Source organism: Pleurodeles waltl, chromosome 9 (assembly GCF_031143425.1).
Source record: "Pleurodeles waltl isolate 20211129_DDA chromosome 9, aPleWal1.hap1.20221129, whole genome shotgun sequence".
NCBI lineage: Eukaryota > Metazoa > Chordata > Amphibia > Caudata > Salamandridae > Pleurodeles > Pleurodeles waltl.
In genome coordinates, this window is record NC_090448.1 from 76,954,831 (window position 1) to 76,981,260 (window position 26,430).

The 26,430-nt window shown below is 46.4% G+C and overlaps 1 protein-coding gene across 1 annotated transcript in view; it reads left to right on the forward strand.

The window, feature by feature from the left end:
• Positions 1-26,430, forward strand: part of LOC138258979 (protein SSUH2 homolog) — a 257,887-nt gene that overhangs the window by 101,870 nt on the left and 129,587 nt on the right. Inside the window, exons 6-7 of the mRNA XM_069206339.1 lie at positions 7,729-7,789; positions 11,128-11,249. Coding sequence (XP_069062440.1) covers positions 7,729-7,789; positions 11,128-11,249 — 183 coding nt within the window. The remainder of the gene's footprint in view (positions 1-7,728; positions 7,790-11,127; positions 11,250-26,430) is intronic.

Sequence of the window (26,430 nt, forward strand, 5' to 3'; positions counted from 1 at the left end):
ACAGGGGAGTGGTCACTCCCCTCTCCATTGTCCAGTTTCGTGCCAGAGCAGGCACTTGAGGTCACTGAACTGGTGTAGACTGCTTTATGCACGGAGGGCACCAAATGTGCCCTTCAAAGCATAACAGTGGCTTGGGGAGCCCACCCCTCCCAAACTATGTAACACCTGTTTCCAAAGGGAGAGGGTGTTACCACCCTCTTCCTAAGGAAATCTTTTGTTCTTCCTTCCTGGGCTTGAGCTGTTTAAGCAGCTGGAGGGCAGAAACGTGTCTGAGTGGTGGCCGCAACTAAGGCTGCTTTGAAAACGCTGGAAGACTGGTAGTAGCAATGCTGGGTGTCCTCCTAAGAGGCCCCAGAGTGCATGGATTCATACTTCCAATACTGACAACAGTATTGGGATATGATTTCTACATGTTTGATACCAAACATGCCTAGGTTTGGAGTTACCATTATGTAGCTGGACATAGTGTAGGAAGTTGGCTCTGTATGTGCTATTTCAAAGTAAGGAATAGCATGCACAGAGTCCAAGGGTTCCCCTTAGAGGTAAGATAGTGGCAAAAAGAGATAATACTAATGCTCTATTTTGTGGTAGTGTGGTCGAGCAGTAGGATTATCCAAGGAGTAGTGTTAAGCATTTGTTGTACATACACATAGACAATAAATGAGGTACACACACTCAGAGACAAATCCAGCCAATAGGTTTTTATATAGAAAAATATCTTTTCTTAGTTTATTTTAAGAACCACAGGTTCAAATTCTACATGTAATATCTCATTCGAAAGGTATTGCAGGTAAGTACTTTAGGAACTTCAAATCATCAAAATTGCATGTATACTTTTCAAGTTATTCACAAATAGCTGTTTTAAAAGTGGACACTTAGTGCAATTTTCACAGTTCCTAGGGGAGGTAAGTATTTGTTAGGTTAACCAGGTAAGTAAGACACTTACAGGGCTTAGTTCTTGGTCCAAGGTAGCCCACCGTTGGGGGTTCAGAGCAACCCCAAAGTCACCACACCAGCAGCTCAGGGCCGGTCAGGTGCAGAGTTCAAAGTGGTGCCCAAAACACATAGGCTAGAATGGAGAGAAGGGGGTGCCCCGGTTCCGGTCTGCTTGCAGGTAAGTACCCGCGTCTTCGGAGGGCAGACCAGGGGGGTTTTGTAGGGCACCGGGGGGGACACAAGTCCACACAGAAATTTCACCCTCAGCGGCGCGGGGGCGGCCGGGTGCAGTGTAGAAACAAGCGTCGGGTTCGCAATGTTAGTCTATGAGAGATCTCGGGATCTCTTCAGCGCTGCAGGCAGGCAAGGGGGGGGTTCCTCGGGGAAACCTCCGCTTGGGCAAGGGAGAGGGACTCCTGGGGGTCACTTCTCCAGTGAAAGTCCGGTCCTTCAGGTCCTGGGGGCTGCGGGTGCAGGGTCTCTCCCAGGCGTCGGGACTTTAGGTTCAAAGAGTCGCGGTCAGGGGAAGCCTCGGGATTCCCTCTGCAGGCGGCGCTGTGGGGGCTCAGGGGGGACAGGTTTTTGTACTCACAGTCTTAGAGTAGTCCTGGGGTCCCTCCTGAGGTGTTGGATCGCCACCAGCCGAGTCGGGGTCGCCGGGTGCAGTGTTGCAAGTCTCACGCTTCTTGCGGGGAGCTTGCAGGGTTCTTTAAAGTTGCTGGAAACAAAGTTGCAGCTTTTCTTGGAGCAGGTCCGCTGTCCTCGGGAGTTTCTTGTCTTTTCGAAGCAGGGGCAGTCCTCAGAGGATGTCGAGGTCGCTGGTCCCTTTGGAAGGCGTCGCTGGAGCAGGATCTTTGGAAGGCAGGAGACAGGCCGGTGAGTTTCTGGAGCCAAGGCAGTTGTCGTCTTCTGGTCTTCCGCTGCAGGGGTTTTCAGCTGGGCAGTCCTTCTTCTTGTAGTTGCAGGAATCTAATTTTCTAGGGTTCAGCGTAGCCCTTAAATACTAAATTTAAGGGCGTGTTTAGGTCTGGGGGGTTAGTAGCCAATGGCTACTAGCCCTGAGGGTGGGTACACCCTCTTTGTGCCTCCTCCCAAGGGGAGGGGGTCCCAATCCTAACCCTATTGGGGGAATCCTCCATCTGCAAGATGGAGGATTTCTAAAAGTTAGAGTCACTTCAGCTCAGGACACCTTAGGGGCTGTCCTGACTGGCCAGTGACTCCTCCTTGTTGCTTTCTTTGTTCCCTCCAGCCTTGCCGCCAAAAGTGGGGGCCGTGGCCGGAGGGGGCGGGCAACTCCACTAAGCTGGAGTGCCCTGCTGGGCTGTGACAAAGGGGTGAGCCTTTGAGGCTCACCGCCAGGTGTCACAGCTCCTGCCTGGGGGAGGTGTTAGCATCTCCACCCAGTGCAGGCTTTGTTACTGGCCTCAGAGTGACAAAGGCACTCTCCCCATGGGGCCAGCAACATGTCTCTAGTGTGGCAGGCTGCTGGAACCAGTCAGCCTACACAGCTAGTTGGTTAAGTTTCAGGGGGCACCTCTAAGGTGCCCTCTGTGGTGTATTTTACACTAAAATGTACACTGGCATCAGTGTGCATTTATTGTGCTGAGAAGTTTGATACCAAACTTCCCAGTTTTCAGTGTAGCCATTATGGTGCTGTGGAGTTCGTGTAAAACAGACTCCCAGACCACATACTCTGATGGCTACCCTGCACTTACAATGTCTAAGGTTTTGTTTACACTGTAGGGGCACAGTGCTCATGCACTGGTACCCTCACCTATGGTATAGTGCACCCTGCCTTAGGGCTGTAAGGCCTGCTAGAGGGGTGTCTTACCTATACTGCATAGGCAGTGAGAGGCTGGCATGGCACCCTGAGGGGAGTGCCATGTCGACTTACTCATTTTGTTCTCACTAGCACACACAGGCTTGTAAGCAGTGTGTCTGTGCTGAGTGAGGGGTCTCTAGGGTGGCATAAGACATGCTGCAGCCCTTAGAGACCTTCCTTGGCATCAGGGCCCTTGGTACTAGAAGTACCAGTTACAAGGGACTTATCTGAATGCCAGGGTGTGCCAATTGTGGATACAATGGTACATTTTAGGTGAAGGAACACTGGTGCTGGGGCCTGGTTAGCAGGGTCCCAGCACACTTCTCAGTCAAGTCAGCATCAGTATCAGGCAAAAAGTGGGGGGTAACTGCAACAGGGAGCCATTTCTTTACACATAGGTAGTGACCTATGTCAAGTACATGCATAAAACGGCCACCCCGCACTCACGAAGTCCATCAAAATGGCACTGGAGTTCATGGGGGGGCATCTCTGCTAGTGCAGGGGTGCCCCTCACACACATGTACTTGCACCCTGCCCTCTGGGCTAGGAGGGCCTTCCATAGGGGTGACTTAGACTTAGTGACCTGGTGCAGTGACCAAGATGAAAAAAAGTGCATGCACCCTTTCACCCAGGCTGCAATGGCATGCCTGCAGAACACTGGGCATGGGCTCCTCATGGGTGGCATAATATCTGCTGCAGCCCATTGGGATCCCCTGCTACCCCAATACCCTGGGTGCCTATGTACCACATACTAGGGACTTAATGGAGGTACCAATATGCCAAATGTGGGGTGAAAATGGTACTAGTTACCAGTTAGAAGGGTGAGAGCATAGTCAGTGGGGTCCTGGTTAGCAGGACCCAGTGAACACAGTCAAACACACTGACAACAGGCAGAAAATGGGGTTACCACGCCAAGGAAGAGGGCACTTTCCTACAAGTGTATTGAAACTTGTTAGCTGAAAGACAATTACCAACAACTCCTGTCTAAAGCCCACTCTACCAGGAAAAAGGTGCTTCTACAGCCTTTTTAGGAAACATTCCAATAGCAGATATTTGCAAAGCTGCTACTTGGTCTACACCACACATTTTCTAAACACTATTGTGTAGATAGTTTAGCTCTTCAACAGGCAAATGTTGGTCAAGCAGTCCTTAAGACACCCTTTTCAAGCTTCACCAACTCCTACAGGCTAGCCACCACTTACTTGGAGGGGACTGCTTTACAGTCTATGCAAAGCATGTGAATCTACAGCTACCCATGCCTTTGAACAGAAAATGTTACTTACCCAGTAAACATCTGTTTATGGCATTTAGTGCTGTAGATTCACATGCGCCCTCCCTCCTACCCGGAAGCCTGTAGTCATTGTAGTAGAAAATATTGTAAATATGTACATACATTGCATGGGCATCTCAATAAAAATGTGTGTGTATATACACATACACACACTCCTTACGTCACTCCCCCTAACAAAGGACTCAATACCCATGTGCACTATCACTGAGAGGAGGAGTCACTCGATCTCGCGACTCAAAAAGATTCTTCGAAGAAAAACAACTTGTAACACTAGATGATGGACGTATGTAAAGCATGTGAATCTACAGCACTACATGCCATGAACAGATGTCTATTGGGTAAGTAACATTTTCCTTATGATAACAGGTTTCTAACTTTATCTGGTATACTAATCCCATTTCTTTGTATTTTGTGATATGAAACTTTGGCTTACTGTTTGATATCAAGGTTGGTTCACTTGCTACTGCAGTTGCTTTCAAATGTAATATGTATATACAGTTCATCTGCATTGAACTTAAATGGATAATCTGTTCATAATCTAATGCTGTGTTCTGACTACAGCTATCTTAACGTTTGTGTACTGTCTCCACTTATTTTTTTTGACTTGATCAACTGAATAATATTTTAGACTTCTACAGGTGTTTATTACAATTTTTCACCCTTTGTAATTCCATATTATTGATCTCCATGATTGCCTGCGGGTATATGTTCCAAAGTGTGTTTCACTGTATTCCTCTGAGATAACAGTCAATGTCTAAAAAGTACAGAATATATGTTCTCAAATATGGATTTCTACTATGAATTTATATTATCTTCTTCTCTCATGGTATAATTCAATAATGTGACATATTTTGCAGGCTTTGCATTTAGAGCATTTACAAAAGACTTGTCTTTGACATCAAATCCTTTGTGTATCTGGTGTTTTAAGTATAGTGGTGGTTGTCACGATCTCATCCCTTTTATTGAGCAATCTTTTGTATAAGATTTAAGTAGGCCATTATTTACCTTCTAACCTCTGCCCTTAACTTCGGTTAGATACAAATATTTGTCAATTCTGTTTAATGTTGTTTTTCATTGGACTAGTTAAAGATCAGTGGGATCCTAGCATAGCTGTGGTTGACACAGTGTAGTTTTACACTTTCTTGGTTATGAAAAATATCCTGTTTATTGTTCTCTTTTAGTCTATGAAAGCATTTTTTTGATAATTATAACTGTTTTGTTGGTGGTTTGAATGTCGAGTTTCTGTAGAATAGTTTCTTTGCAAAAAGAGGAATTCACTGTAAGAAGCATTTCGGTTCACGGTTTTTAATGGAATGTTTCAGTATGTGAAATACTATTCATAGCTGTTTCTTTTCAATTCAATGTTTCTCTTGGTCTCTATGTAGAAAATGGCACCAAGAAAACCAACCTTCTCTTTATTTATCTGGCATGGAAATGTAAAATTAAAGCTATCATTCAATTTGTCAAATATAGCAAGAATTATTCTGCTGTTTGTATCGCAGAAAAAGAATAGGTAACCTAGGTATTGCAGCCGATTTATCAAGTGTCTAAATTATTTTGTTCACTTCATGCCACCTTCTTCAAACATTTTATTCTGAGCATCGCATAGCTGTGCGGAGAAGAAAAGATCTATGATCACCCCACGTTTCTTTGTATATCTGATGATTGAACAGAAATGCACTGTTGATCAAACCAGTTTCAATAATTTCAAGTATCATCTTTGTGTTACATTTCTCTTATTTCTTTGAGGAAATACTTGCAAGCTTTTAAACCCGTCTCTTGTTTGAATGACATATACAATGTGAGCACAACAGTTATTACCAGAGGAAAACTTTCCATCTGTGCGATATTTGCAACAGATCTTTTATTGCTTAACTAAGACCTTTGGCTTGGAACTATTGCTAATAGTGACTGGTCATTAACCTGGATGTGCGTTCAAACAGTGAGTTGACATGCTATCGCAGTGGACTCCTGCAGTGGATTGTTTCCTGGTGTACTCGAAGTAGACAGTATATTGTAGGTATTACTGATGATGAACTTGTAGTCATCAACATCTGAATTTCTTATTATAACTTTCATACAGGTCCCCATTGTACCATGTAATTAAATTCGTTGGACTGATACTTATTTTTTTAGAACACAGTTAATCTGCTTAATACTTCTTTGACATAGTTCTCTTCACTCCTCACTAGAATATTTCCAAATTTCTCAGTAGATTTTTTCATTCTGTGAGTTATCCTCCACTAACCTCTTCATTAGAATAAGATTTTGGCTGAATTTTTAATTTTCCCTGTAGAATGATCAAAGAGTAATTGCTCTCTTAATGAGTGATCCCCCATAACTAATATATGCAATTAAATGAACTTGCATGGAATATTGTAATTGTTAAGTTCATGGAGAGGACCGATCACTTCCTACCTCTGCTGTTCATGTGTCAACGTTCTGATTTCTTTCCTCAGTGTACCTCATATGGCTCTGACAGGCAGCAGTGAAGAACATAATTATTTGTAACAAGTGTGGTCCAGTGTTAGACAGTGCTAGTGGCCTTGCTGGATTGACCAGGCCTATCAACATGTGTGGCAACATTCCAAAGTATTATGTGTGCAACTCATTGTACTGTTTGCTTCCAATATATATTTCATGGTATAAATAGGACCACTGGAAAAATTGGAGGCGCATAGTTTTGTGAGCTTCTAGTTAGTTTCTTTAGATGAAATTAGTAGTTTTGCCACATTTGTGGCATTTACAAGTCCTAGTTATCTGCTTCATCAGTGTATTCTGGTCTACCCTTACCTGGATGGCTGGCTGGTGTAGGGGATGAAAGGATGCAGGTAGTCATGGTCCCAAGATGAACAAAGACCTACTGAAACTGCAAAAACAACTTTGCGTCATATCCATGACCTTCCTAGGATACTTTCATGGTACAGAGTCGTACAGGAAACTGAAATTCAGTCTCTTTTGCCCTAGGATAGCTTCCCACCCAATGTCATTATACCTGTGGGCTGGTGAGAGGGTGAGAGTTACCCTCGGCTGTAGACTTGGCTGGCCTTTTTTGTTCATTCCTATGCTAGCACAGCTTTTATGCACTGCTAGTAAACATTCTGCAAAAGTAAGAGAACCTTCAGTGAATTCACAACTTGCTTTGGCTGTTCTGGGCAATATTGCATTGGCTATAAAAAGTCCAAATCAGCAGAGTGGCGCGGCTGTCCTTATGCAAAGAATATTATCCCTTTAAAATGAACAGACCGTTTGCTTAAGATCACAGTTTGGCAGGTGTTAATGCCATCGTGAGACCTGATTCATTGTTTCACAGTCTGCAACTTTGTCACTAGACCACTTCTCTTAGTACATTTCAATGTAGAAAAATGAGTGAGGCGTTCATGCCTGTTGCTTAAGTAGTGTTTAACTGAGTGGTAGTGTTTAATATCCTTGCCTAATCAGCACCAAATGTCTATGGAGGAGCTACCTAAGTAATCCTAGCCTTTTTAGGCTTCTTGTGCTTTCCCTTTTGTTGGGGAAATTCAGATTGTATTTTGATTCTGAGGGAGAGAGTTTCTTGGGTGATGAGCTATTCCATTCATCCAGTGCATAATCTAAGAATAATGCATGCTTTACACAGTTGTTGCTTTTTACTTTTTATGCTTTCTAAATGTATGTATATTTATTTTATTCTTCTTAGTATCGCCTTGAAACTTTTACTGAGGCCAGAAACTCCGGCTGGAAAAATGTGCCTTACAACGGTGAGTAACATACATTTTTTTTTTTCATTTTTTCATAAGTGATCCCTTCAAATCAATAGGAACAGGACTAGACATTTACAATTTTTTCAGATCACTTACTACAGTACATAGCAGGATAATTCCACCTCTTATAGATTATAAGAAAGGTGCCATTTTAGTTTCTTAAAACTGCTCTATAGAATGTCCTTAGACATTTCAGACCATGGGTCTATAAACCAAAGGCATGCCCACACGAAGCAAGGTTTAGTAGCCTACTCTTTGGGGATCTGGCTTCACTAGACTCAACCATTTCTCATGGGGGAAGTTTTAAACAAACACAAGTAGCACTTTGGAGCTTCAAGCACCAAATGCATTGTTACAATTAATTAATTTGTTTCTCCTTCTACATGGTAAATGGTAAAACATAGTTGTTTGGCAAAAAATGAAATAAGATTAAGTGTTTGGTGAGTCTATAATATAATCGTGGGAGATATGAAGCTAGCAAAGGAAGGCAAACTCTTCGTATAGACCCACTATTGTTGGTGTCCATGGCCCTGCCAGGGTCTGTGGATTTTCTACCTGTTTAGTCACTGACCCTGTTGCAAGTGTCTCTGTTAAATTATTCCTCCGAGACTAAAGTTTGTCCAACGTTAATTAAAATGGGTCCCAGTTACCAAACAAGAGACTGACCGTGTTGCAATGCTAAAGGTAAAATGCCAGGCCTAAACGTAGAACCAAATGTAATATCCGACATACCCTGGGTGAATGTTCGCTACAATATGGAGAGGTTGGTGAAAGGAAAAATAATTTACTCTTAAGTAATAGGACTGCTTTGACTTTACTAGCTCAGTTCTGCTTTGTGATATTTATACCCACCCTTTCCACTCAGGAGTTGTTTTAAGTTGATCAAAAACACATTTTGTTTGGATCTCACTGAATCAATTTCCAGTCTGTTGAAGAGCGCTGCATGCATCCATTATTCTCAACCCATTATGTTTTGTTTTACTCTAGAGTTTTACCTGTTCTTCAATATCAACCATATGCCTTGCTATTTAATCTAGTTATATCGCAGATCCATCAGGGTGCAACATCTTTGTTAAAGCGGTATCCAGGTATTAAAGCTAAGGCACCCGCAATAGCGAATACTTGAGATCATAATGTGGTCCCCAGATCTCTCCATGGGATAGGCCATGGGATAAACAAAGGCACCTTCAAATAGCGAGTACTTAAGATCATAATCCGGACCACAAATCTCACCATGGGATAGGTCCAGTGTATTTGAGGAGGAGATTTACGTGGTACATACTAAGGAGATCACTGCCTTCCGCTGCATTCAGAACATTTGCAGTACCCAAATATAGGAAAGTTTCATAGGGCGACGAGTTTTGTCCATCCCACTTGTAAATCATGTAATAAACTTCTTCTAGGAATTAAAAATCAGCAGTACTTTTCTAGTTTAAGAAAACAGCTTCAGATGTGGGTTTTTTTCGACCGCCCTCTTTAATGCTGGTTTTTGGCCTGGTCTTTCTAACCTAGTCAGGTGTTAGCACCAATACGCCTCTGGGCATTTGTCGCTCTCAAATGTTTTTTATATATATATATATATATATATAAATATATATATATATATATATATATTATAACAGTGAAATGTTGGTGTTATATTTAAATATGGACTATTGATATGTTTGTTTTGAAACATATCACTGTAAAACACAAACGTTACGAGCATTTTCATGGTGATGGTCTCGACATTGTGAATGATAAGTGTGCTTATTTACTGGCTACCTCTATAATAATTATATATAAATATTTCTTGAGAGCCCCAAAAGAGCAATGGATTGCTGATTTTTGTTGTTACTGTCACACTCTATAAGAAAATGTTTATCGAAGATTAGCATTTGTGTGCAAAGCAGATGGGTGTACCCATTTATACAAACAAAACATTTTGAATTCAGGTGCCAACGGTGGGGCTGGGTGTTCTGTTATCAGTTATTTACTGGCTTCTAACTTGTGTGCGTCAAACTTTTAAAAAATGTGAGGACAACTTTGAATGCATGTGCCACATATGAAGAGTATTTCTAAAGGGTAGTAAAACCTATCTTCAACACACACACAGCTGACATTTAGTTGTGCTTCAGATAGAACTCACTGAACTGAATGGGTCTAATTCACAGAAGAAAATTTGCGCTTTGTGTTCATTTCTAACTGTTTGCTACTCACAAAGGTATTTTGCTAGAAGTATCTCGGACTGCAGTCTCCATGCATAAAACCATAGGAATGCTCTATCTTTTTATGACCTGAAGATACTACTTGTAAAATACCTTTGAAAACAGCAAATAATTGCAAACGTACACCGTATTGTAAGGTTACCTTTCTGAATCTGACACATTATTGCCAGATTTAACTGGGAGCATGAGACTTTTCAGGAGTGACACTTTTTTGTGGTGTTTGAAAGGCCGCTGAAGCACCTTGCAGTGGCTTTTAAGAAATTTAAGAAAACTCAATTGTTCATGGAGTGGGAGAGATGCATTGAAAGCTTTCCCCCCCACCCCCATTCAGGGTTTAAGTACAATAGCTGAAATAACAAATAGAATACTGATAATTTGATGTTTATTGAGCAAGAGTGTCAGAATTTGTCTTGAAATTAAAGCATTTTGGATTTATGATTCCTAGCCAAGACCCTCTTCATTTGGAATGGCAAATGCTGCCTAAAACTGTATTGCAGTGTTTGTATGCTTTAATGCCCTTCCATGTTGGGTATAGTGTTACTGGCCAGGTCTTCCCCCTTTATAAGTATTTTTGAACATGTATGGATGACCTCCTCATGTATATAGACTGATTGTCCCCTTTGTTGGGTTACCCAAACGTGAGTGCATGCATAAGAAAACAATTTCCTTTCCACAGGGACACAACTTTGGGTTCCTATTCAGTATGTCTCTTGCCCAGTTTTGTACCTACTTAATGGCTTTAGATGATGGTCATTTCTATTTCAGACTGGCAGGAACCTAAAGGTGGGAGGCGTTTTATCGACCTCTAGAAGTTAGTGACCATATAGGTGCACTGACTGAAAAAACACATTTGTAGCATGTGTGGTTGTAGATACATATGCTCTACATACTCCTGCCATCTAGATGCAGTCATTGCTTCACTGTAGCGAACAATGTCCGCATTAGATGTCTTTATCGGATGTGATCCATCTAGAGTTGGATTACAGTCTTGAGAATTACATATATTCAACATTTTTGCCATTACACATCAGATTTCATATTCATACTTCGGTGTTCTTGTTTTTATCAGACTCATCCAAGTCTTGTGCACCCTGTTGTGTTCACTCTGTATTTTTTATTTTCTTTTAGGAGAACCTGTAGATTCTATGGGTGGTCCACCCCCCCTTCCATGGGACATCCCTGTGCCTGTTCCTGAAATGTTCAAGGATGCAGAACAACATATCAAGGTGCCTCGCACAGCTTCAGTAAAAGTAAGTGCCCGTTCCGTCCTCTGTGCAACCCTTCAGCACTCTATGAAGTCTCTGTAGGTCGGTTAGTTAAGTCTTATGATTATACGTGATTTAAACCATACTTCATTCTGACGGGCCCTCCTAGGAAGGCCCCATCAAGATATCTGTCAATCTCTGTATCTGCCGTTGTTCCCAGATTGCAAAAGTTATTTGTTACTCTCAAATAAAGATACAATCTCTTCTATTGTTGTTTGAGTGAAACCACTACAGATGTAATATAGAGAATAATTCAGTGTTCAGAATTACACCCTTTTGCATTTCAGTATTATTAAAGTCGGGAGAAACTCATTTGTCTCAAACATTTATCACACATCAGGAAAAAGATGCATCTCAGTATTGTATTGAAGCGCCACTTTGATGCCAAACATTAGGACTGTTTACCCGTCTGGACGCTTCAATACAATACTGAGATGCATCTTGTTCCTGATGCGTGATAAATGTTTGAGACAAATGAGTTTCTCCCGACACTTGCGACCTCTGATATACATATAAGATTTCATCTTTCAAATGAGAGTTTGTCTCTATCAAAGCTCTTTTTCAAGGTAGTGATCCAGTGTCTTTCAAAAAGATTGCTGTAAAGTCCTTAACAGGACGAAACACGTGTCAGCTGAATTCTGCACTCGCAAGCAAGTCTGCTCCAGAATGAACTAACTCTGTATCCAATTGTTGAATTGGCTGAACTCTGTAAATACAATCGGTTGTTTTTTGTACTGACAAATGAGATTGTTTCTGGATGATCTTGTGTTCTTCTTGTTGGATTCCATTGTCTAATCTGTTAAACTGTTGCAAACGGAATTCATTATTGAGATACTTAGTCCATTATTTTGGTCTCTACACTGCAATAGTCAATACAGATTGTATTTTGTTATGAATATAAGTCTGACAATTGAAGTTTCATTCTGCATTTTGCCACATAACAATTCTACATTGTATTTTAAAACTTTGTCTGCATATTGGATTTACCTTGTATCACAACCTTTAGACCTATGAATCCAGTATAACTGATACTTCACTCATCATACATTTCGAGTGCTCCACTAGTCACTTTGTGTAAAGAAATGCCTCCTTGGCATGGTTACCCCCTGACTTTTTGCCTTTGCTGATGCTAAGTTTTGATTTGAAAGTGTGCTGAGGCCTGCTTACCAGGCCCCAGCACCAGTGTTCTTTCCCTAACCTGTACTTTTGTTTTGACAATTGGCACACCCTGGCATCCAGGTAAGTCGCTTGTAACTGGTCCCCCTGGTACCAAGGGCCCTGATGCCAGGGAAGGTCTCTAAGGGCTGCAGCATGTCTTATGCCACCCTGGGGACCCCTCACTCAGCACAGACCCACTGCTTGCCAGCTTGTGTGTGCTGGTGAGGACAAAACGAGTAAGTCGACATGGCACTCACCTCAGGGTGCCATGCCAACCTCACACTGCCTATGCAGTATAGATAAGTCACCCCTCTAGCAGACCTTACAGCCCTAAGGCAGGGTGCACTATACCGTAGGTGAGGGCACAAGTGCATGAGCACTGTACCCCTACAGTGTCTAAGCAAAACCTTAGACATTGTAAGTGCAGGGTAGCCATAAGAGTATATGGTCTGGGAGTCTGTCATGCACGAACTCCACAGCACCATAATGGCTACACTGAAAACTGTGAAGTTTGGTATCAAACTTCTCAGCACAATAAATGCACACTGATGCCAGTGTACATTTTATTGTAACATACACCCCAGAGGGCACCTTAGAGGTGCCCCCTGAAACCTTAACCGACTACCTGTGTAGGCTGACTGGTTTTAGCAGCCTGCCACACTCGAGACATGTTGCTGGCCACATGGGGAGAGTGCCTTTGTCACTCTGTGGCTAGTAACATAGCCTGTACTGGGTGGAGATGCTTATCACCTCCCCCTTGCAGGAACTGTAACACCTGGCGGTGAGCCTCAAAGGCTCACCCCCTTTGTTACAGCACCCCAGGGCATTCCAGCTAGTGGAGTTGCCCGCCCCATCCGGCCACGGCCCCACTTTTGGCGGCAAGGCCAGAGGAGATAATGAGAAACAAGGAGGAGTCACTGGCCAGCCAGGACAGCCCCTAAGGCAACCTGAGCTGAGGTGACTCTGACTTTTAGAAATCCTCCATCTTGCAGATGGAGGATTCCCCCAATAGGGATAGGAATGTGACCCCCTCCCCTTGGAAGGAGGCACAAAGAGGGTGTACCCACCCTCAGGGCTAGTAGCCATTGGCTACTAACCCCCCCAGACCTAAACACATCCCTAAATTTAGTATTTAGGGGCTCCCCAGAACCTAGGAACTCAGATTCCTGCAACCTAAGAAGAAGAGGACTGCTAAGCTGAAAAACCCTGCAGAGAAGACGGAGACACCAACTGCTTTGGCCCCAGCTCTACCGGCCTGTCTCCCCACTTCTAAAGACACTGCTCCAGCGACGCTTTCCCCAGGGACCAGCGACCTCTGAATCCTCAGAGGACTGCCCTGCTCTAGAAGGACCAAGAACTCCCGAGGACAGCTGCCCTGTTCACCAAAGACTGCAACTTTGAAACAAAGCAGCAACTTTGAAAAAACTTTTGTTTCCCGCGGGAAGCGTGAGACCTGCTACTCTGCACCCGACGCCCCCGGCTCGACTTGTGGAGAACAATCACTTCAGGGAGGACTCCCCGGTGACTGCGAGACCGTGAGTAGCCAGAGTTGCCCCCCCCCCCCCTGAGCCCCCACAGCGACGCCTACAGAGGGAATCCCTAGGCTCCCCCTGACCGCGACTGCCTGCTCCTCAGATCCCGACGCCTGGTAAAGAGACTGCACCCGCAGCCCCCAGGACCTAAAGGATCCGAACTCCAGTGCAGGAGTGACCCCCAGGAGGTCCTCTCCCTTGCCCAGGTGGTGGCTACCCTGAGGAGCCCCCTCCTTGCCTGCCTGCATCACTGAAGAGACCTCTTGGTCTCCCATTGATTTCAATTACAAACCCGACTCATGTTTGCACACTGCACCCGGCCGCCCCGTGCTGCTGAGGGTGTACTTTCTGTGCTGACTTGTGTCCCCCACCCGGTGCCCTACAAAACCCCCCTGGTCTGCCCTCCGAAGACGCGGGTACTTACCTGCTGGCAGACTGGAACCGGGGCACCCCCTTCTCCATTGAAGCCTATGCGTTTTGGGCACCACTTTGACCTCTGCACCTGACCGGCCCTGAGCTGCTGGTGTGGTAACTTTGGGGTTGCTCTGAACCCCCGACGGTGGGCTACCTTGGACCCAAACTTGAACCCCGTAGGTGGTTTACTCACCTGCAAAAACTAACAAACACTTACCTCCCCCAGGAACTGTTGAAAATTGCAGTGTCTAGTTTTAAAATAGCTATGTGATTTATATGAAAACTGTGTGTGCTATTTTGATTATTCAAAGTTCCTAAAGTACCTACCTGCAATACCTTTCATTTGAAGTATTACATGTAAAATTTGAACCTGTGGTTCTTAAAATAAACTAAGAAAATATATTGTTCGATGGCATCTGTCGCTGTAGATACGCATGTTTTGCATAGCTCGCCATCTGGTGTTGGGTCGGAGTGTTACAAGTTGTTTTTCTTCGAAGAAGTCTTTCGAGTCACGGGACCGAGTGACTCCTCCTTTTGTCTCCATTGCGCATGGGCGTTGTAGGAAGTTGTCTCTGTATGTGCTATTTCAAAGTAAGGAATAGCATGCACAGAGTCCAAGGGTTCCCCTTAGAGGTAAAATAGTGGTAAAAATAGATAATACTAATGCTCTATTTTGTGGTAGTGTGGTCGAGCAGTAGGCTTATCCAAGGAGTAGTGTTAAGCATTTGTTGTACATACACATAGACAATAAATGAGGTACACACACTCAGAGACAAATCCAGCCAATAGGTTTTGTTATAGAAAGATATCTTTTCTTAGTTTATTTTAAGAACCACAGGTTCAAATTTAACATGTAATATCTTGTTTGAAAGGTATTGCAGGTAAGTACATTAGGAACTTTGAATCATTTCAATTGCATGTATACTTTTCAAGTTATTGACAAATAGCTACTTTAAAAGTGGACACAGTGCAATTTTCACAGTTCCTGGGGGAGGTAAGTTTTTGTTAGTTTTACCAGGTAAGTAAGACACTTACAGGGTTCAGTTCTTGGTCCAAGGTAGCCCACCGTTGGGGGTTCAGAGCAACCCCAAAGTCACCACACCAGCAGCTCAGGACCGGTCAGGTGCAGAGTTCAAAGTGGTGCCCAAAACGCATAGGCTAGAATGGAGAGAAGGGGGTGCCCCGGTTCCGGTCTGCTTGCAGGTAAGTACCCGCGTCTTCGGAGGGCAGACCAGGGGGGTTTTGTAGGGCACCGGGGGGACACAAGCCCACACAGAAATTTCACCCTCAGCGGCGCGGGGGCAGCCGGGTGCAGTGTTAGAACAAGCGTCGGGTTTGTAGTGTTAGTCTATGGGAGATCTAGGGATCTCTTCAGCGCTGCAGGCAGGCAAGGGGGGGGTTCCTCGGGGAAACCTCCACTTGGGCAAGGGAGAGGGACTCCTGGGGGTCACTTCTCCAGTGAAAGTCCGGTCCTTCAGGTCCTGGGGGCTGCGGGTGCAGGGTCTCTCCCAGGCGTCGGGTTTTGGATTCAAGGAGTCGCGGTCAGGGGAAGCCTCGGGATTCCCTCTGCAGGCGGCGCTGTGGGGGCTCAGGGGGGACAGGTTTTTGTACTCACAGTATTAGAGTAGTCCTGGGGTCCCTCCTGAGGTGTTGGATCTCCACCAGCCGAGTCGGGGTCGCCGGGTGCAGTGTTGCAAGTCTCACGCTTCTTGCGGGGAGCTTGCAGGGTTCTTTCAAGGCTGCTGGAAACAAAGTTGCAGCCTTTCTTGGAGCAGGTCCGCTGTCCTCGGGAGTTTCTTGTCTTTTCGAAGCAGGGGCAGTCCTCAGAGGATGTCGAGGTCGCTGGTCCCTTTGGAAGGCGTCGCTGGAGCAGGATCTTTGGAAGGCAGGAGACAGGCCGGTGAGTTTCTGGAGCCAAAGCAGTTGTTGTCTTCTGGTCTTCCTCTGCAGGGGTTTTCAGCTAGGCAGTCCTTCTTCTTGTAGTTGCAGGAATCTAATTTTCTAGGGTTCAGGGTAGCCCTTAAATACTAAATTTAAGGGCGTGTTTAGGTCTGGGGGGTTAGTAGCCAATGGCTACTAGCCCTGAGGGTGGGTACACCCTCTTTGTGCCTCCTCCCAAGGGGAGGGGGTCACAATCCTAACCCTATTGGGGGAATCCTCCATCTGCAAGATGGAGGATTTCTAAAAGTTAGAGTCACCTCAGCTCAGGACACCTTAGGGGCTGTCCTGACTGGCCAGTGACTCCTCCTTGTTGCTTTCTTTGTTCCCTCCAGCCTTGCCGCCAAAAGTGGGGGCCGTGGCCGGAGGGGGCGGGCAACTCCACTAAGCTGGAGTGCCCTGCTGGGCTGTGACAAAGGGGTGAGCCTTTGAGGCTCACCGCCAGGTGTTACAGCTCCTGCCTGGGGGAGGTGTTAGCATCTCCACCCAGTGCAGGCTTTGTTACTGGCCTCAGAGTGACAAAGGCACTCTCCCCATGGGGCCAGCAACATGTCTCTAGTGTGGCAGGCTGCTGGAACTAGTCAGCCTACACAGACAGTCGGTTAAGTTTCAGGGGGCACCTCTAAGGTGCCCTCTGGGGTGTATTTTGCAATAAAATGTACACTGGCATCAGTGTGCATTTATTGTGCTGAGAAGTTTGATACCAAACTTCCCAGTTTTCAGTGTAGCCATTATGGTGCTGTGGAGTTCGTGTTTGACAGACTCCCAGACCATATACTCTTATGGCTACCCTGCACTTACAATGTCTAAGGTTTTGCTTAGACACTGTAGGGGTACCATGCTCATGCACTGGTACCCTCACCTATGGTATAGTGCACCCTGCCTTAGGGCTGTAAGGCCTGCTAGAGGGGTGTCTTACCTATACTGCATAGGCAGTGAGAGGCTGGCATGGCACCCTGAGGGGAGTGCCATGTCGACTTACTCGTTTTGTCCTCACTAGCACACACAAGCTGGCAAGCAGTGTGTCTGTGCTGAGTGAGAGGTCTCCAGGGTGGCATAAGACATGCTGCAGCCCTTAGAGACCTTCCTTGGCATCAGGGCCCTTGATACTAGAAGTACCAGTTACAAGGGACTTATCTGGATGCCAGGGTCTGCCAGTTGTGGATACAAAAGTACAGGTTAGGGAAAGAACACTGGTGCTGGGGCCTGGTTAGCAGGCCTCAGCACACTTTCAATTGTAAACATAGCATCAGCAAAGGCAAAAAGTCGGGGGGCAACCATGCCAAGGAGGCATTTCCTTACACAACCCCCCCCAAACGAAAGAGGATGAGACTAACCTTTCCCAAGAGAGTCTTCATTTTCTAAGTGGAAGAACCTGGAAAGGCCATCTGCATTGGCATGGGCAGTCCCAGGTCTGTGTTCCACTATAAAGTCCATTCCCTGTAGGGGGATGGACCACCTCAACAGTTTAGGATTTTCACCTTTCATTTGCATCAGCCATTTGAGAGGTCTGTGGTCAGTTTGAACTAGGAAGTGAGTCCCAAAGAGGTATGGTCTCAGCTTCTTCAGGGACCAAACCACAGCAAAGGCCTCCCTCTCAATGGCACTCCAACGCTGCTCCCTGGGGAGTAACCTCCTGCTAATGAAAGCAACAGGCTGGTCAAGGCCATTATCATTTGTTTGGGACAAAACTGCCCCTATCCCATGTTCAAAGGCATCTGTCTGCACAATGAACTGCTTAGAATAATCTGGAGCTTTTAGAACTGGTGCTGAGCACATTGCTTGTTTCAGGGTGTCAAAGGCCTGTTGGCATTCCACAGTCCAGTTCACTTTCTTGGGCATTTTCTTGGAGGTGAGTTCTGTGAGGGCTGTCACAATGGATCCATATCCCTTCACAAACCTCCTGTAATACCCAGTCAAGCCAAGGAATGCCCTGACTTGAGTCTGGGTTTTTGGAGCTACCCAGTCCAGAATAGTCTGGATCTTGGGTTGGAGTGGCTGAACTTGGCCTCCACCTACAAGGTGGCCCAAGTAAACCACAGTTCCCTGCCCTATCTGGCATTTGGATGCCTTGATAGAGAGGCCTGCAGATTGCAGAGCCTTCAAAACCTTCTTCAGGTGGACCAGGTGATCCTGCCAGGTGGAGCTAAAGACAGCAATATCATCAAGATAAGCTGTGCTAAAGGACTCCAAGCCAGCAAGGACTTGATTCACCAACCTTTGGAAGGTGGCAGGGGCATTCTTTAAACCAAAGGGCATAACAGTAAACTGATAATGCCCATCAGGTGTGGAGAATGCTGTTTTCTCTTTTGCTCCAGGTGCCATTTTTATTTGCCAGTACCCTGCTGTCAAGTCAAAGGTACTTAAGAATTTGGCAGCACCTAATTTATCTATGAGCTCATCAGCTCTAGGAATTGGATGAGCATCTGTCTTGGTGACAGAATTGAGCCCTCTGTAATCCACACAAAACCTCATCTCTTTCTTTCCATCTTTGGTGTGAGGTTTGGGGACTAGGACCACTGGGCTAGCCCAGGGGCTGTCAGAGCGCTCAATTACTCCCAATTCCAGCATCTTGTGGACTTCCACCTTGATGCTTTCCTTAACATGGTCAGACTGTCTAAAAATTTTGTTCTTGACAGGCATGCTGTCTCCTGTGTCCACATCATGGGTACACAGGTGTGTCTGACCAGGGGTTAAGGAGAAGAGTTCAGGAAACTGTTGTAGGACTCTCCTACAATCAGCTTGCTGTTGGCCAGAGAGGGTGTCTGAGTAGATCACTCCATCTACTGAGCCATCTTTTGGGTCTGATGACAGAAGATCAGGGAGAGGTTCACTCTCTGCCTCCTGATCCTCATCTGTTACCATCAACAGATTCACATCAGCCCTGTCATGGAAGAGCTTAAGGCGGTTCACATGGATCACCCTCTTGGGGCTCCTGCTTGTGCCCAGGTCCACCAGGTAGGTGACCTGACTCTTCCTTTCTAGCACTGGGTAAGGGCCACTCCATTTGTCCTGGAGTGCCCTGGGAGCCACAGGCTCCAGAACCCAGACTTTCTGCCCTGGTTGGAACTCAACCAGTGCAGCCTTTTGGTCATACCAAAACTTCTGGAGCTGTTGGCTGGCCTCAAGGTTTTTGGTTGCCTTTTCCATGTACTCTGCCATTCTAGAGCGAAGGCCAAGTACATAGTCCACTATGTCTTGTTTAGGCTCATGAAGAGGTCTCTCCCAGCCTTCTTTAACAAGAGCAAGTGGTCCCCTTACAGGATGGCCAAACAGAAGTTCAAAGGGTGAGAATCCTACTCCCTTCTGTGGCACCTCTCTGTAAGCAAAAAGCAGACATGGCAAGAGGACATCCCATCTCCTTTTGAGTTTTTCCGGGAGCCCCATGATCATGCCTTTTAATGTCTTGTTGAATCTCTCAACTAAGCCATTAGTTTGTGGATGGTATGGGGTAGTGAATTTGTAAGTCACTCCACACTCATTCCACATGTGTTTTAGGTATGCTGACATGAAGTTGGTACCTCTGTCAGACACCACCTCCTTAGGGAAACCCACTCTGGTAAAGATACCAATGAGGGCCTTGGCTACTGCAGGGGCAGTAGTCGACCTAAGGGGAATAGCTTCAGGATACCTAGTAGCATGATCCACTACTACTAGGATGTACATATTTCCTGAGGCTGTGGGAGGTTCCAGTGGACCAACTATGTCCACACCCACTCTTTCAAAGGGGACCCCCACCACTGGAAGTGGAATGAGGGGGGCCTTTGGGTGCCCACCTGTCTTACCACTGGATTGACAGGTGGGGCAGGAGAGGCAAAACTCCTTAACCTTCTGGGACATATTGGGCCAGTAGAAGTGGTTGACTAACCTCTCCCACGTCTTGGTTTGTCCCAAATGCCCAGCAAGGGGAATATCATGGGCTAAGGTCAGAATAAACTCTCTGAACGACTGAGGCACTACCACTCTCCTAGTGGCACCAGGTTTGGGGTCTCTGGCCTCAGTGTACAGGAGTCCATCTTCCCAATAGACCCTATGTGTTCCATTTTTCTTGCCCTTGGACTCTTCAGCAGCTTGCTGCCTAAGGCCTTCAAGAGAGGGACAGGTTTCTTGTCCCTTACACAGCTCCTCCCTTGAGGGTCCCCCTGGGCCTAAGAGCTCAACCTGATAAGGTTCAAGCTCCAAAGGCTCAGTTCCCTCAGAGGGCAGAACTTCTTCCTGAGAAGAGAGGTTCTCTTTTTCTGACTGTGTTGCAGTTGGTTTCCCAACTGACTTTCCTTTTCTCTTGGTAGGCTGGGCCATTTTTCCAGACTCCAGCTCTACTTTTTCACCCTGTGCCTTGCATTGTGCTCTTGTTTTTACACACACCAGTTCAGGGATACCCAGCATGGCTGCATGGGTTTTTAGTTCTACCTCAGCCCATGCTGAGGACTCCAGGTCATTTCCAAGCAGACAGTCTACTGGGATGTTTGAGGAGACCACCACCTGTTTCAGGCCATTGACCCCTCCCCATTCTAAAGTTACCATTGCCATGGGATGTGCTTTAGTTTGATTGTCAGCATTGGTGACTGTATAAGTTTTTCCAGTCAGGTATTGGCCAGGGGAAACCAGTTTCTCTGTCACCATGGTGACACTGGCACCTGTATCCCTCAGGCCCTCTACACTTGTCCCATTAATAAAGAGCTGCTGCCTGTATTTTTGCATGTTAGGGGGCCAGGCAGCTAGTGTGGCTAAATCCACCCCACCCTCAGAGACTAGAGTAGCTTCAGTGTGGACCCTGATTTGCTCTGGGCACACTGTTGATCCCACTTGGAGACTAGCCATTCCAGTGTTACCTGGATTGGAGTTTGGAGTGGAACTTTTCTTGGGACAGGCCTTGTCTCCAGTTTGGTGTCCAGACTGACTACAGTTTCGACACCAGGCCTTTTTGGGATCAAAGTTTTTACCCTTGTACCCAGGATTGTTTTGTGAAGAGGCTCTGGGCCCACCCTCCTGTGCAGGTTTTTGGGGGCCTTTAGAAGACTCTTGACTATTTTTATTTTTGGCTGTCTCACCACCTTTCCCCTGGGGAGGTTTTGTGACCCCTTTCTTTTGGTCACCCCCTGTGGAAGTTTTGGACACCCTTGTCTTGACCCAATGGTCCGCCTTCTTTCCCAATTCTTGGGGAGAAATTGGTCCTAGGTCTACCAGATGCTGATGCAGTTTATCATTGAAACAATTACTTAACAGGTGTTCTTTCACAAATAAATTGTACAGCCCATCATAATTACTTACACCACTGCCTTGAATCCAGCCATCTAGTGTTTTTACTGAGTAGTCTACAAAGTCAACCCAGGTCTGGCTCGAGGATTTTTGAGCCCCCCTGAATCTAATCCTATACTCCTCAGTGGAGAATCCAAAGCCCTCAATCAGGGTACCCTTCATGAGGTCATAAGATTCTGCATCTTGTCCAGAGAGTGTGAGGAGTCTATCCCTACACTTTCCTGTGAACATTTCCCAAAGGAGAGCACCCCAGTGAGATCTGTTCACTTTTCTGGTTACACAAGCCCTCTCAAAAGCTGTGAACCATTTGGTGATGTCATCACCATCTTCATATTTAGTTACAATCCCTTTAGGGATTTTCAACATGTCAGGAGAATCTCTGACCCTATTTATGTTGCTGCCACCATTGATGGGTCCTAGGCCCATCTCTTGTCTTTCCCTCTCTATGGCTAGGATCTGTCTTTCCAAAGCCAATCTTTTGGCCATCCTGGCTAACTGGATGTCCTCTTCACTGGAGTTATCCTCAGTGATTTCAGAGGTGTTGGTCTCTCCTGTGAGGGAACCAGCATCTCTGACGATTATTTTTGGAGTCAGGGTTTGAGAGACCCTGTTCTCCCTAGATAGGACTGGTAGGGGGGAATTTTCCTCCAAGTCACTATCCTCTTCCTCTGAGTTGCCACCCTCAGAGGGGTTGGCCTTTTCAAACTCTGCCAAAAGCTCCTGGAGCTGTATTTTGGTAGGTTTGGGGCCCATTGTTATTTTCTTTATTTTACAGAGTGACCTTAGCTCCCTCATCTTAAGATGGAGGTAAGGTGTGGTGTCGAGTTCCACCACAGTCACATCTGTGCTAGACATTTTGCTTCTAAAAGTTGGAATACTTTTTAAGAATCTACAACTGGTTCTAGAATCTAATTCAACCTTTTACAAACTTTTAAACTCTAAAAGAAATGCTAACTGGATCTAACACAAGGCCCTAGCAGGTCTTTTAAGAATTTAGAAAACTTTTCAAATTGCAAAAATCAATTTCTAATGACAATTTTGGAATTTGTCGTGTGATCAGGTATTGGCTGAGTAGTCCAGCAAATGCAAAGTCTTGTACCCCACCGCTGATCCACCAATGTAGGAAGTTGGCTCTGTATGTGCTATTTCAAAGTAAGGAATAGCATGCACAGAGTCCAAGGGTTCCCCTTAGAGGTAAAATAGTGGTAAAAATAGATAATACTAATGCTCTATTTTGTGGTAGTGTGGTCGAGCAGTAGGCTTATCCAAGGAGTAGTGTTAAGCATTTGTTGTACATACACATAGACAATAAATGAGGTACACACACTCAGAGACAAATCCAGCCAATAGGTTTTGTTATAGAAAGATATCTTTTCTTAGTTTATTTTAAGAACCACAGGTTCAAATTTAACATGTAATATCTTGTTTGAAAGGTATTGCAGGTAAGTACATTAGGAACTTTGAATCATTTCAATTGCATGTATACTTTTCAAGTTAGTGACAAATAGCTACTTTAAAAGTGGACACTTAGTGCAATTTTCACAGTTCCTGGGGGAGGTAAGTTTTTGTTAGTTTTACCAGGTAAGTAAGACACTTACAGGGTTCAGTTCTTGGTCCAAGGTAGCCCACCGTTGGGGGTTCAGAGCAACCCCAAAGTCACCACACCAGCAGCTCAGGGCCGGTCAGGTGCAGAGTTCAAAGTGGTGCCCAAAACGCATAGGCTAGAATGGAGAGAAGGGGGTGCCCCGGTTCCGGTCTGCTTGCAGGTAAGTACCCGCGTCTTCGGAGGGCAGACCAGGGGGGTTTTGTAGGGCACCGGGGGGGACACAAGCCCACACAGAAATTTCACCCTCAGCGGCGCGGGGGCAGCCGGGTGCAGTGTTAGAACAAGCGTCGGGTTTGTAGTGTTAGTCTATGGGAGATCTAGGGATCTCTTCAGCGCTGCAGGCAGGCAAGGGGGGGGTTCCTCGGGGAAACCTCCACTTGGGCAATGGAGAGGGACTCCTGGGGGTCACTTCTCCAGTGAAAGTCCGGTCCTGGGGGCTGCGGGTGCAGGGTCTCTCCCAGGCGTCGGGTTTTGGATTCAAGGAGTCGCGGTCAGGGGAAGCCTCGGGATTCCCTCTGCAGGCGGCGCTGTGGGGGCTCAGGGGGGACAGGTTTTTGTACTCACAGTATTAGAGTAGTCCTGGGGTCCCTCCTGAGGTGATCTCCACCAGCCGAGTCGGGGTCGCCGGGTGCAGTGTTGCAAGTCTCACGCTTCTTGCGGGGAGCTTGCAGGGTTCTTTCAAGGCTGCTGGAAACAAAGTTGCAGCCTTTCTTGGAGCAGGTCCGCTGTCCTCGGGAGTTTCTTGTCTTTTCGAAGCAGGGGCAGTCCTCAGAGGATGTCGAGGTCGCTGGTCCCTTTGGAAGGCGTCGCTGGAGCAGGATCTTTGGAAGGCAGGAGACAGGCCGGTGAGTTTCTGGAGCCAAAGCAGTTGTTGTCTTCTGGTCTTCCTCTGCAGGGGTTTTCAGCTAGGCAGTCCTTCTTCTTGTAGTTGCAGGAATCTAATTTTCTAGGGTTCAGGGTAGCCCTTAAATACTAAATTTAAGGGCGTGTTTAGGTCTGGGGGGTTAGTAGCCAATGGCTACTAGCCCTGAGGGTGGGTACACCCTCTTTGTGCCTCCTCCCAAGGGGAGGGGGTCACAATCCTAACCCTATTGGGGGAATCCTCCATCTGCAAGATGGAGGATTTCTAAAAGTTAGAGTCACCTCAGCTCAGGACACCTTAGGGGCTGTCCTGACTGGCCAGTGACTCCTCCTTGTTGCTTTCTTTGTTCCCTCCAGCCTTGCCGCCAAAAGTGGGGGCCGTGGCCGGAGGGGGCGGGCAACTCCACTAAGCTGGAGTGCCCTGCTGGGCTGTGACAAAGGGGTGAGCCTTTGAGGCTCACCGCCAGGTGTTACAGCTCCTGCCTGGGGGAGGTGTTAGCATCTCCACCCAGTGCAGGCTTTGTTACTGGCCTCAGAGTGACAAAGGCACTCTCCCCATGGGGCCAGCAACATGTCTCTAGTGTGGCAGGCTGCTGGAACTAGTCAGCCTACACAGACAGTCGGTTAAGTTTCAGGGGGCACCTCTAAGGTGCCCTCTGGGGTGTATTTTGCAATAAAATGTACACTGGCATCAGTGTGCATTTATTGTGCTGAGAAGTTTGATACCAAACTTCCCAGTTTTCAGTGTAGCCATTATGGTGCTGTGGAGTTCGTGTTTGACAGACTCCCAGACCATATACTCTTATGGCTACCCTGCACTTACAATGTCTAAGGTTTTGCTTAGACACTGTAGGGGTACCATGCTCATGCACTGGTACCCTCACCTATGGTATAGTGCACCCTGCCTTAGGGCTGTAAGGCCTGCTAGAGGGGTGTCTTACCTATACTGCATAGGCAGTGAGAGGCTGGCATGGCACCCTGAGGGGAGTGCCATGTCGACTTACTCGTTTTGTCCTCCCTAGCACACACAAGCTGGCAAGCAGTGTGTCTGTGCTGAGTGAGAGGTCTCCAGGGTGGCATAAGACATGCTGCAGCCCTTAGAGACCTTCCTTGGCATCAGGGCCCTTGGTACTAGAAGTACCAGTTACAAGGGACTTATCTGGATGCCAGGGTCTGCCAATTGTGGATACAAAAGTACAGGTTAGGGAAAGAACACTGGTGCTGGGGCCTGGTTAGCAGGCCTCAGCACACTTTCAATTGTAAACATAGCATCAGCAAAGGCAAAAAGTCAGGGGGCAACCATGCCAAGGAGGCATTTCCTTACAGGCGTCGACTCCATCTTAGATTGTTTTTTTTCCGCCATTGGGTTCGGACGTGTTCCTGTCGCTCCGAGTTTCGGAACGGAAAGATAGCTAAATTTCGGAAGATTTTCGTCGGTATTGTTGCGTTCGGGATCGGCGTAGTTAGATTCAACACCGCATCGAAGATCGAAGAGCTCCGGTGCCCTTCGGGGTAGTTTTCGATCCCCCGTCGGGGCCTGGTCGGCCCGACCGCGTGTAGAACAACGCAGATGGAACGGACCCCGTTCCGTTTCTGTCCCAAATTCCACAACAAATACCCATATACAGACCAACACTTGGTCTGTAACCTGTGCCTTTCACCTGAGCACAGTGAAGAGACTTGCGAGGCCTGTCGTGCGTTCCGGTCCCGAAAAACACTCCGAGACCGTCGAGCCAGAAGACTTCAGATGGCGTCCACGCCGACAGCCCACCGAGAGTTCGAGGAACAAGAGGAAGAAGGAACCTTTTCGATCCACGAATCGGACTCCGAGGAATTCGACGATCCAAGAACCGTGAGTAAGACGTCGAAAACCACTCCTAAGAAGATTGACAAGGCCCAGGGGACGCCACTGCCACCAGGCCATGGCTCGACCCATAAAATCGGTGACCGACCGTCGGCACCGAAAAAGGCCCAAACAGTGCCGAGGCCGTCCGACTCCGGTCGAGACACCGGTACGCAGCCTTCTCGGGATCGAGAAAGTGCTGGAGACAAACATCGACACCGAGATAGCGGTGTAGACACGGCTCGACGCCGAGACAGCGGCACCGACGAAGATCGACGCCGAGAGGTTTCGACTCCGAAAAAGAAAAAAGTCACCTCGGAGCCGAAAAAAGATGCAGACAGGGTTTCAGGCTTTTATACAGAGGAGCAATCACTGACCTCCCAAATGCGAAAGCATAGGTTTGAGGAAGAGCTGCAATCTACCGATGTAGACCATACGCAGAAATGTATTTTTATACAGCAGGGGACAGGAAAAATAAGCACCCTTCCCCCTATTAGGAGAAAGAGAAGACTGGAGTTTCAAACTGACCAAACACCACAAACAAAAATGGTGAAA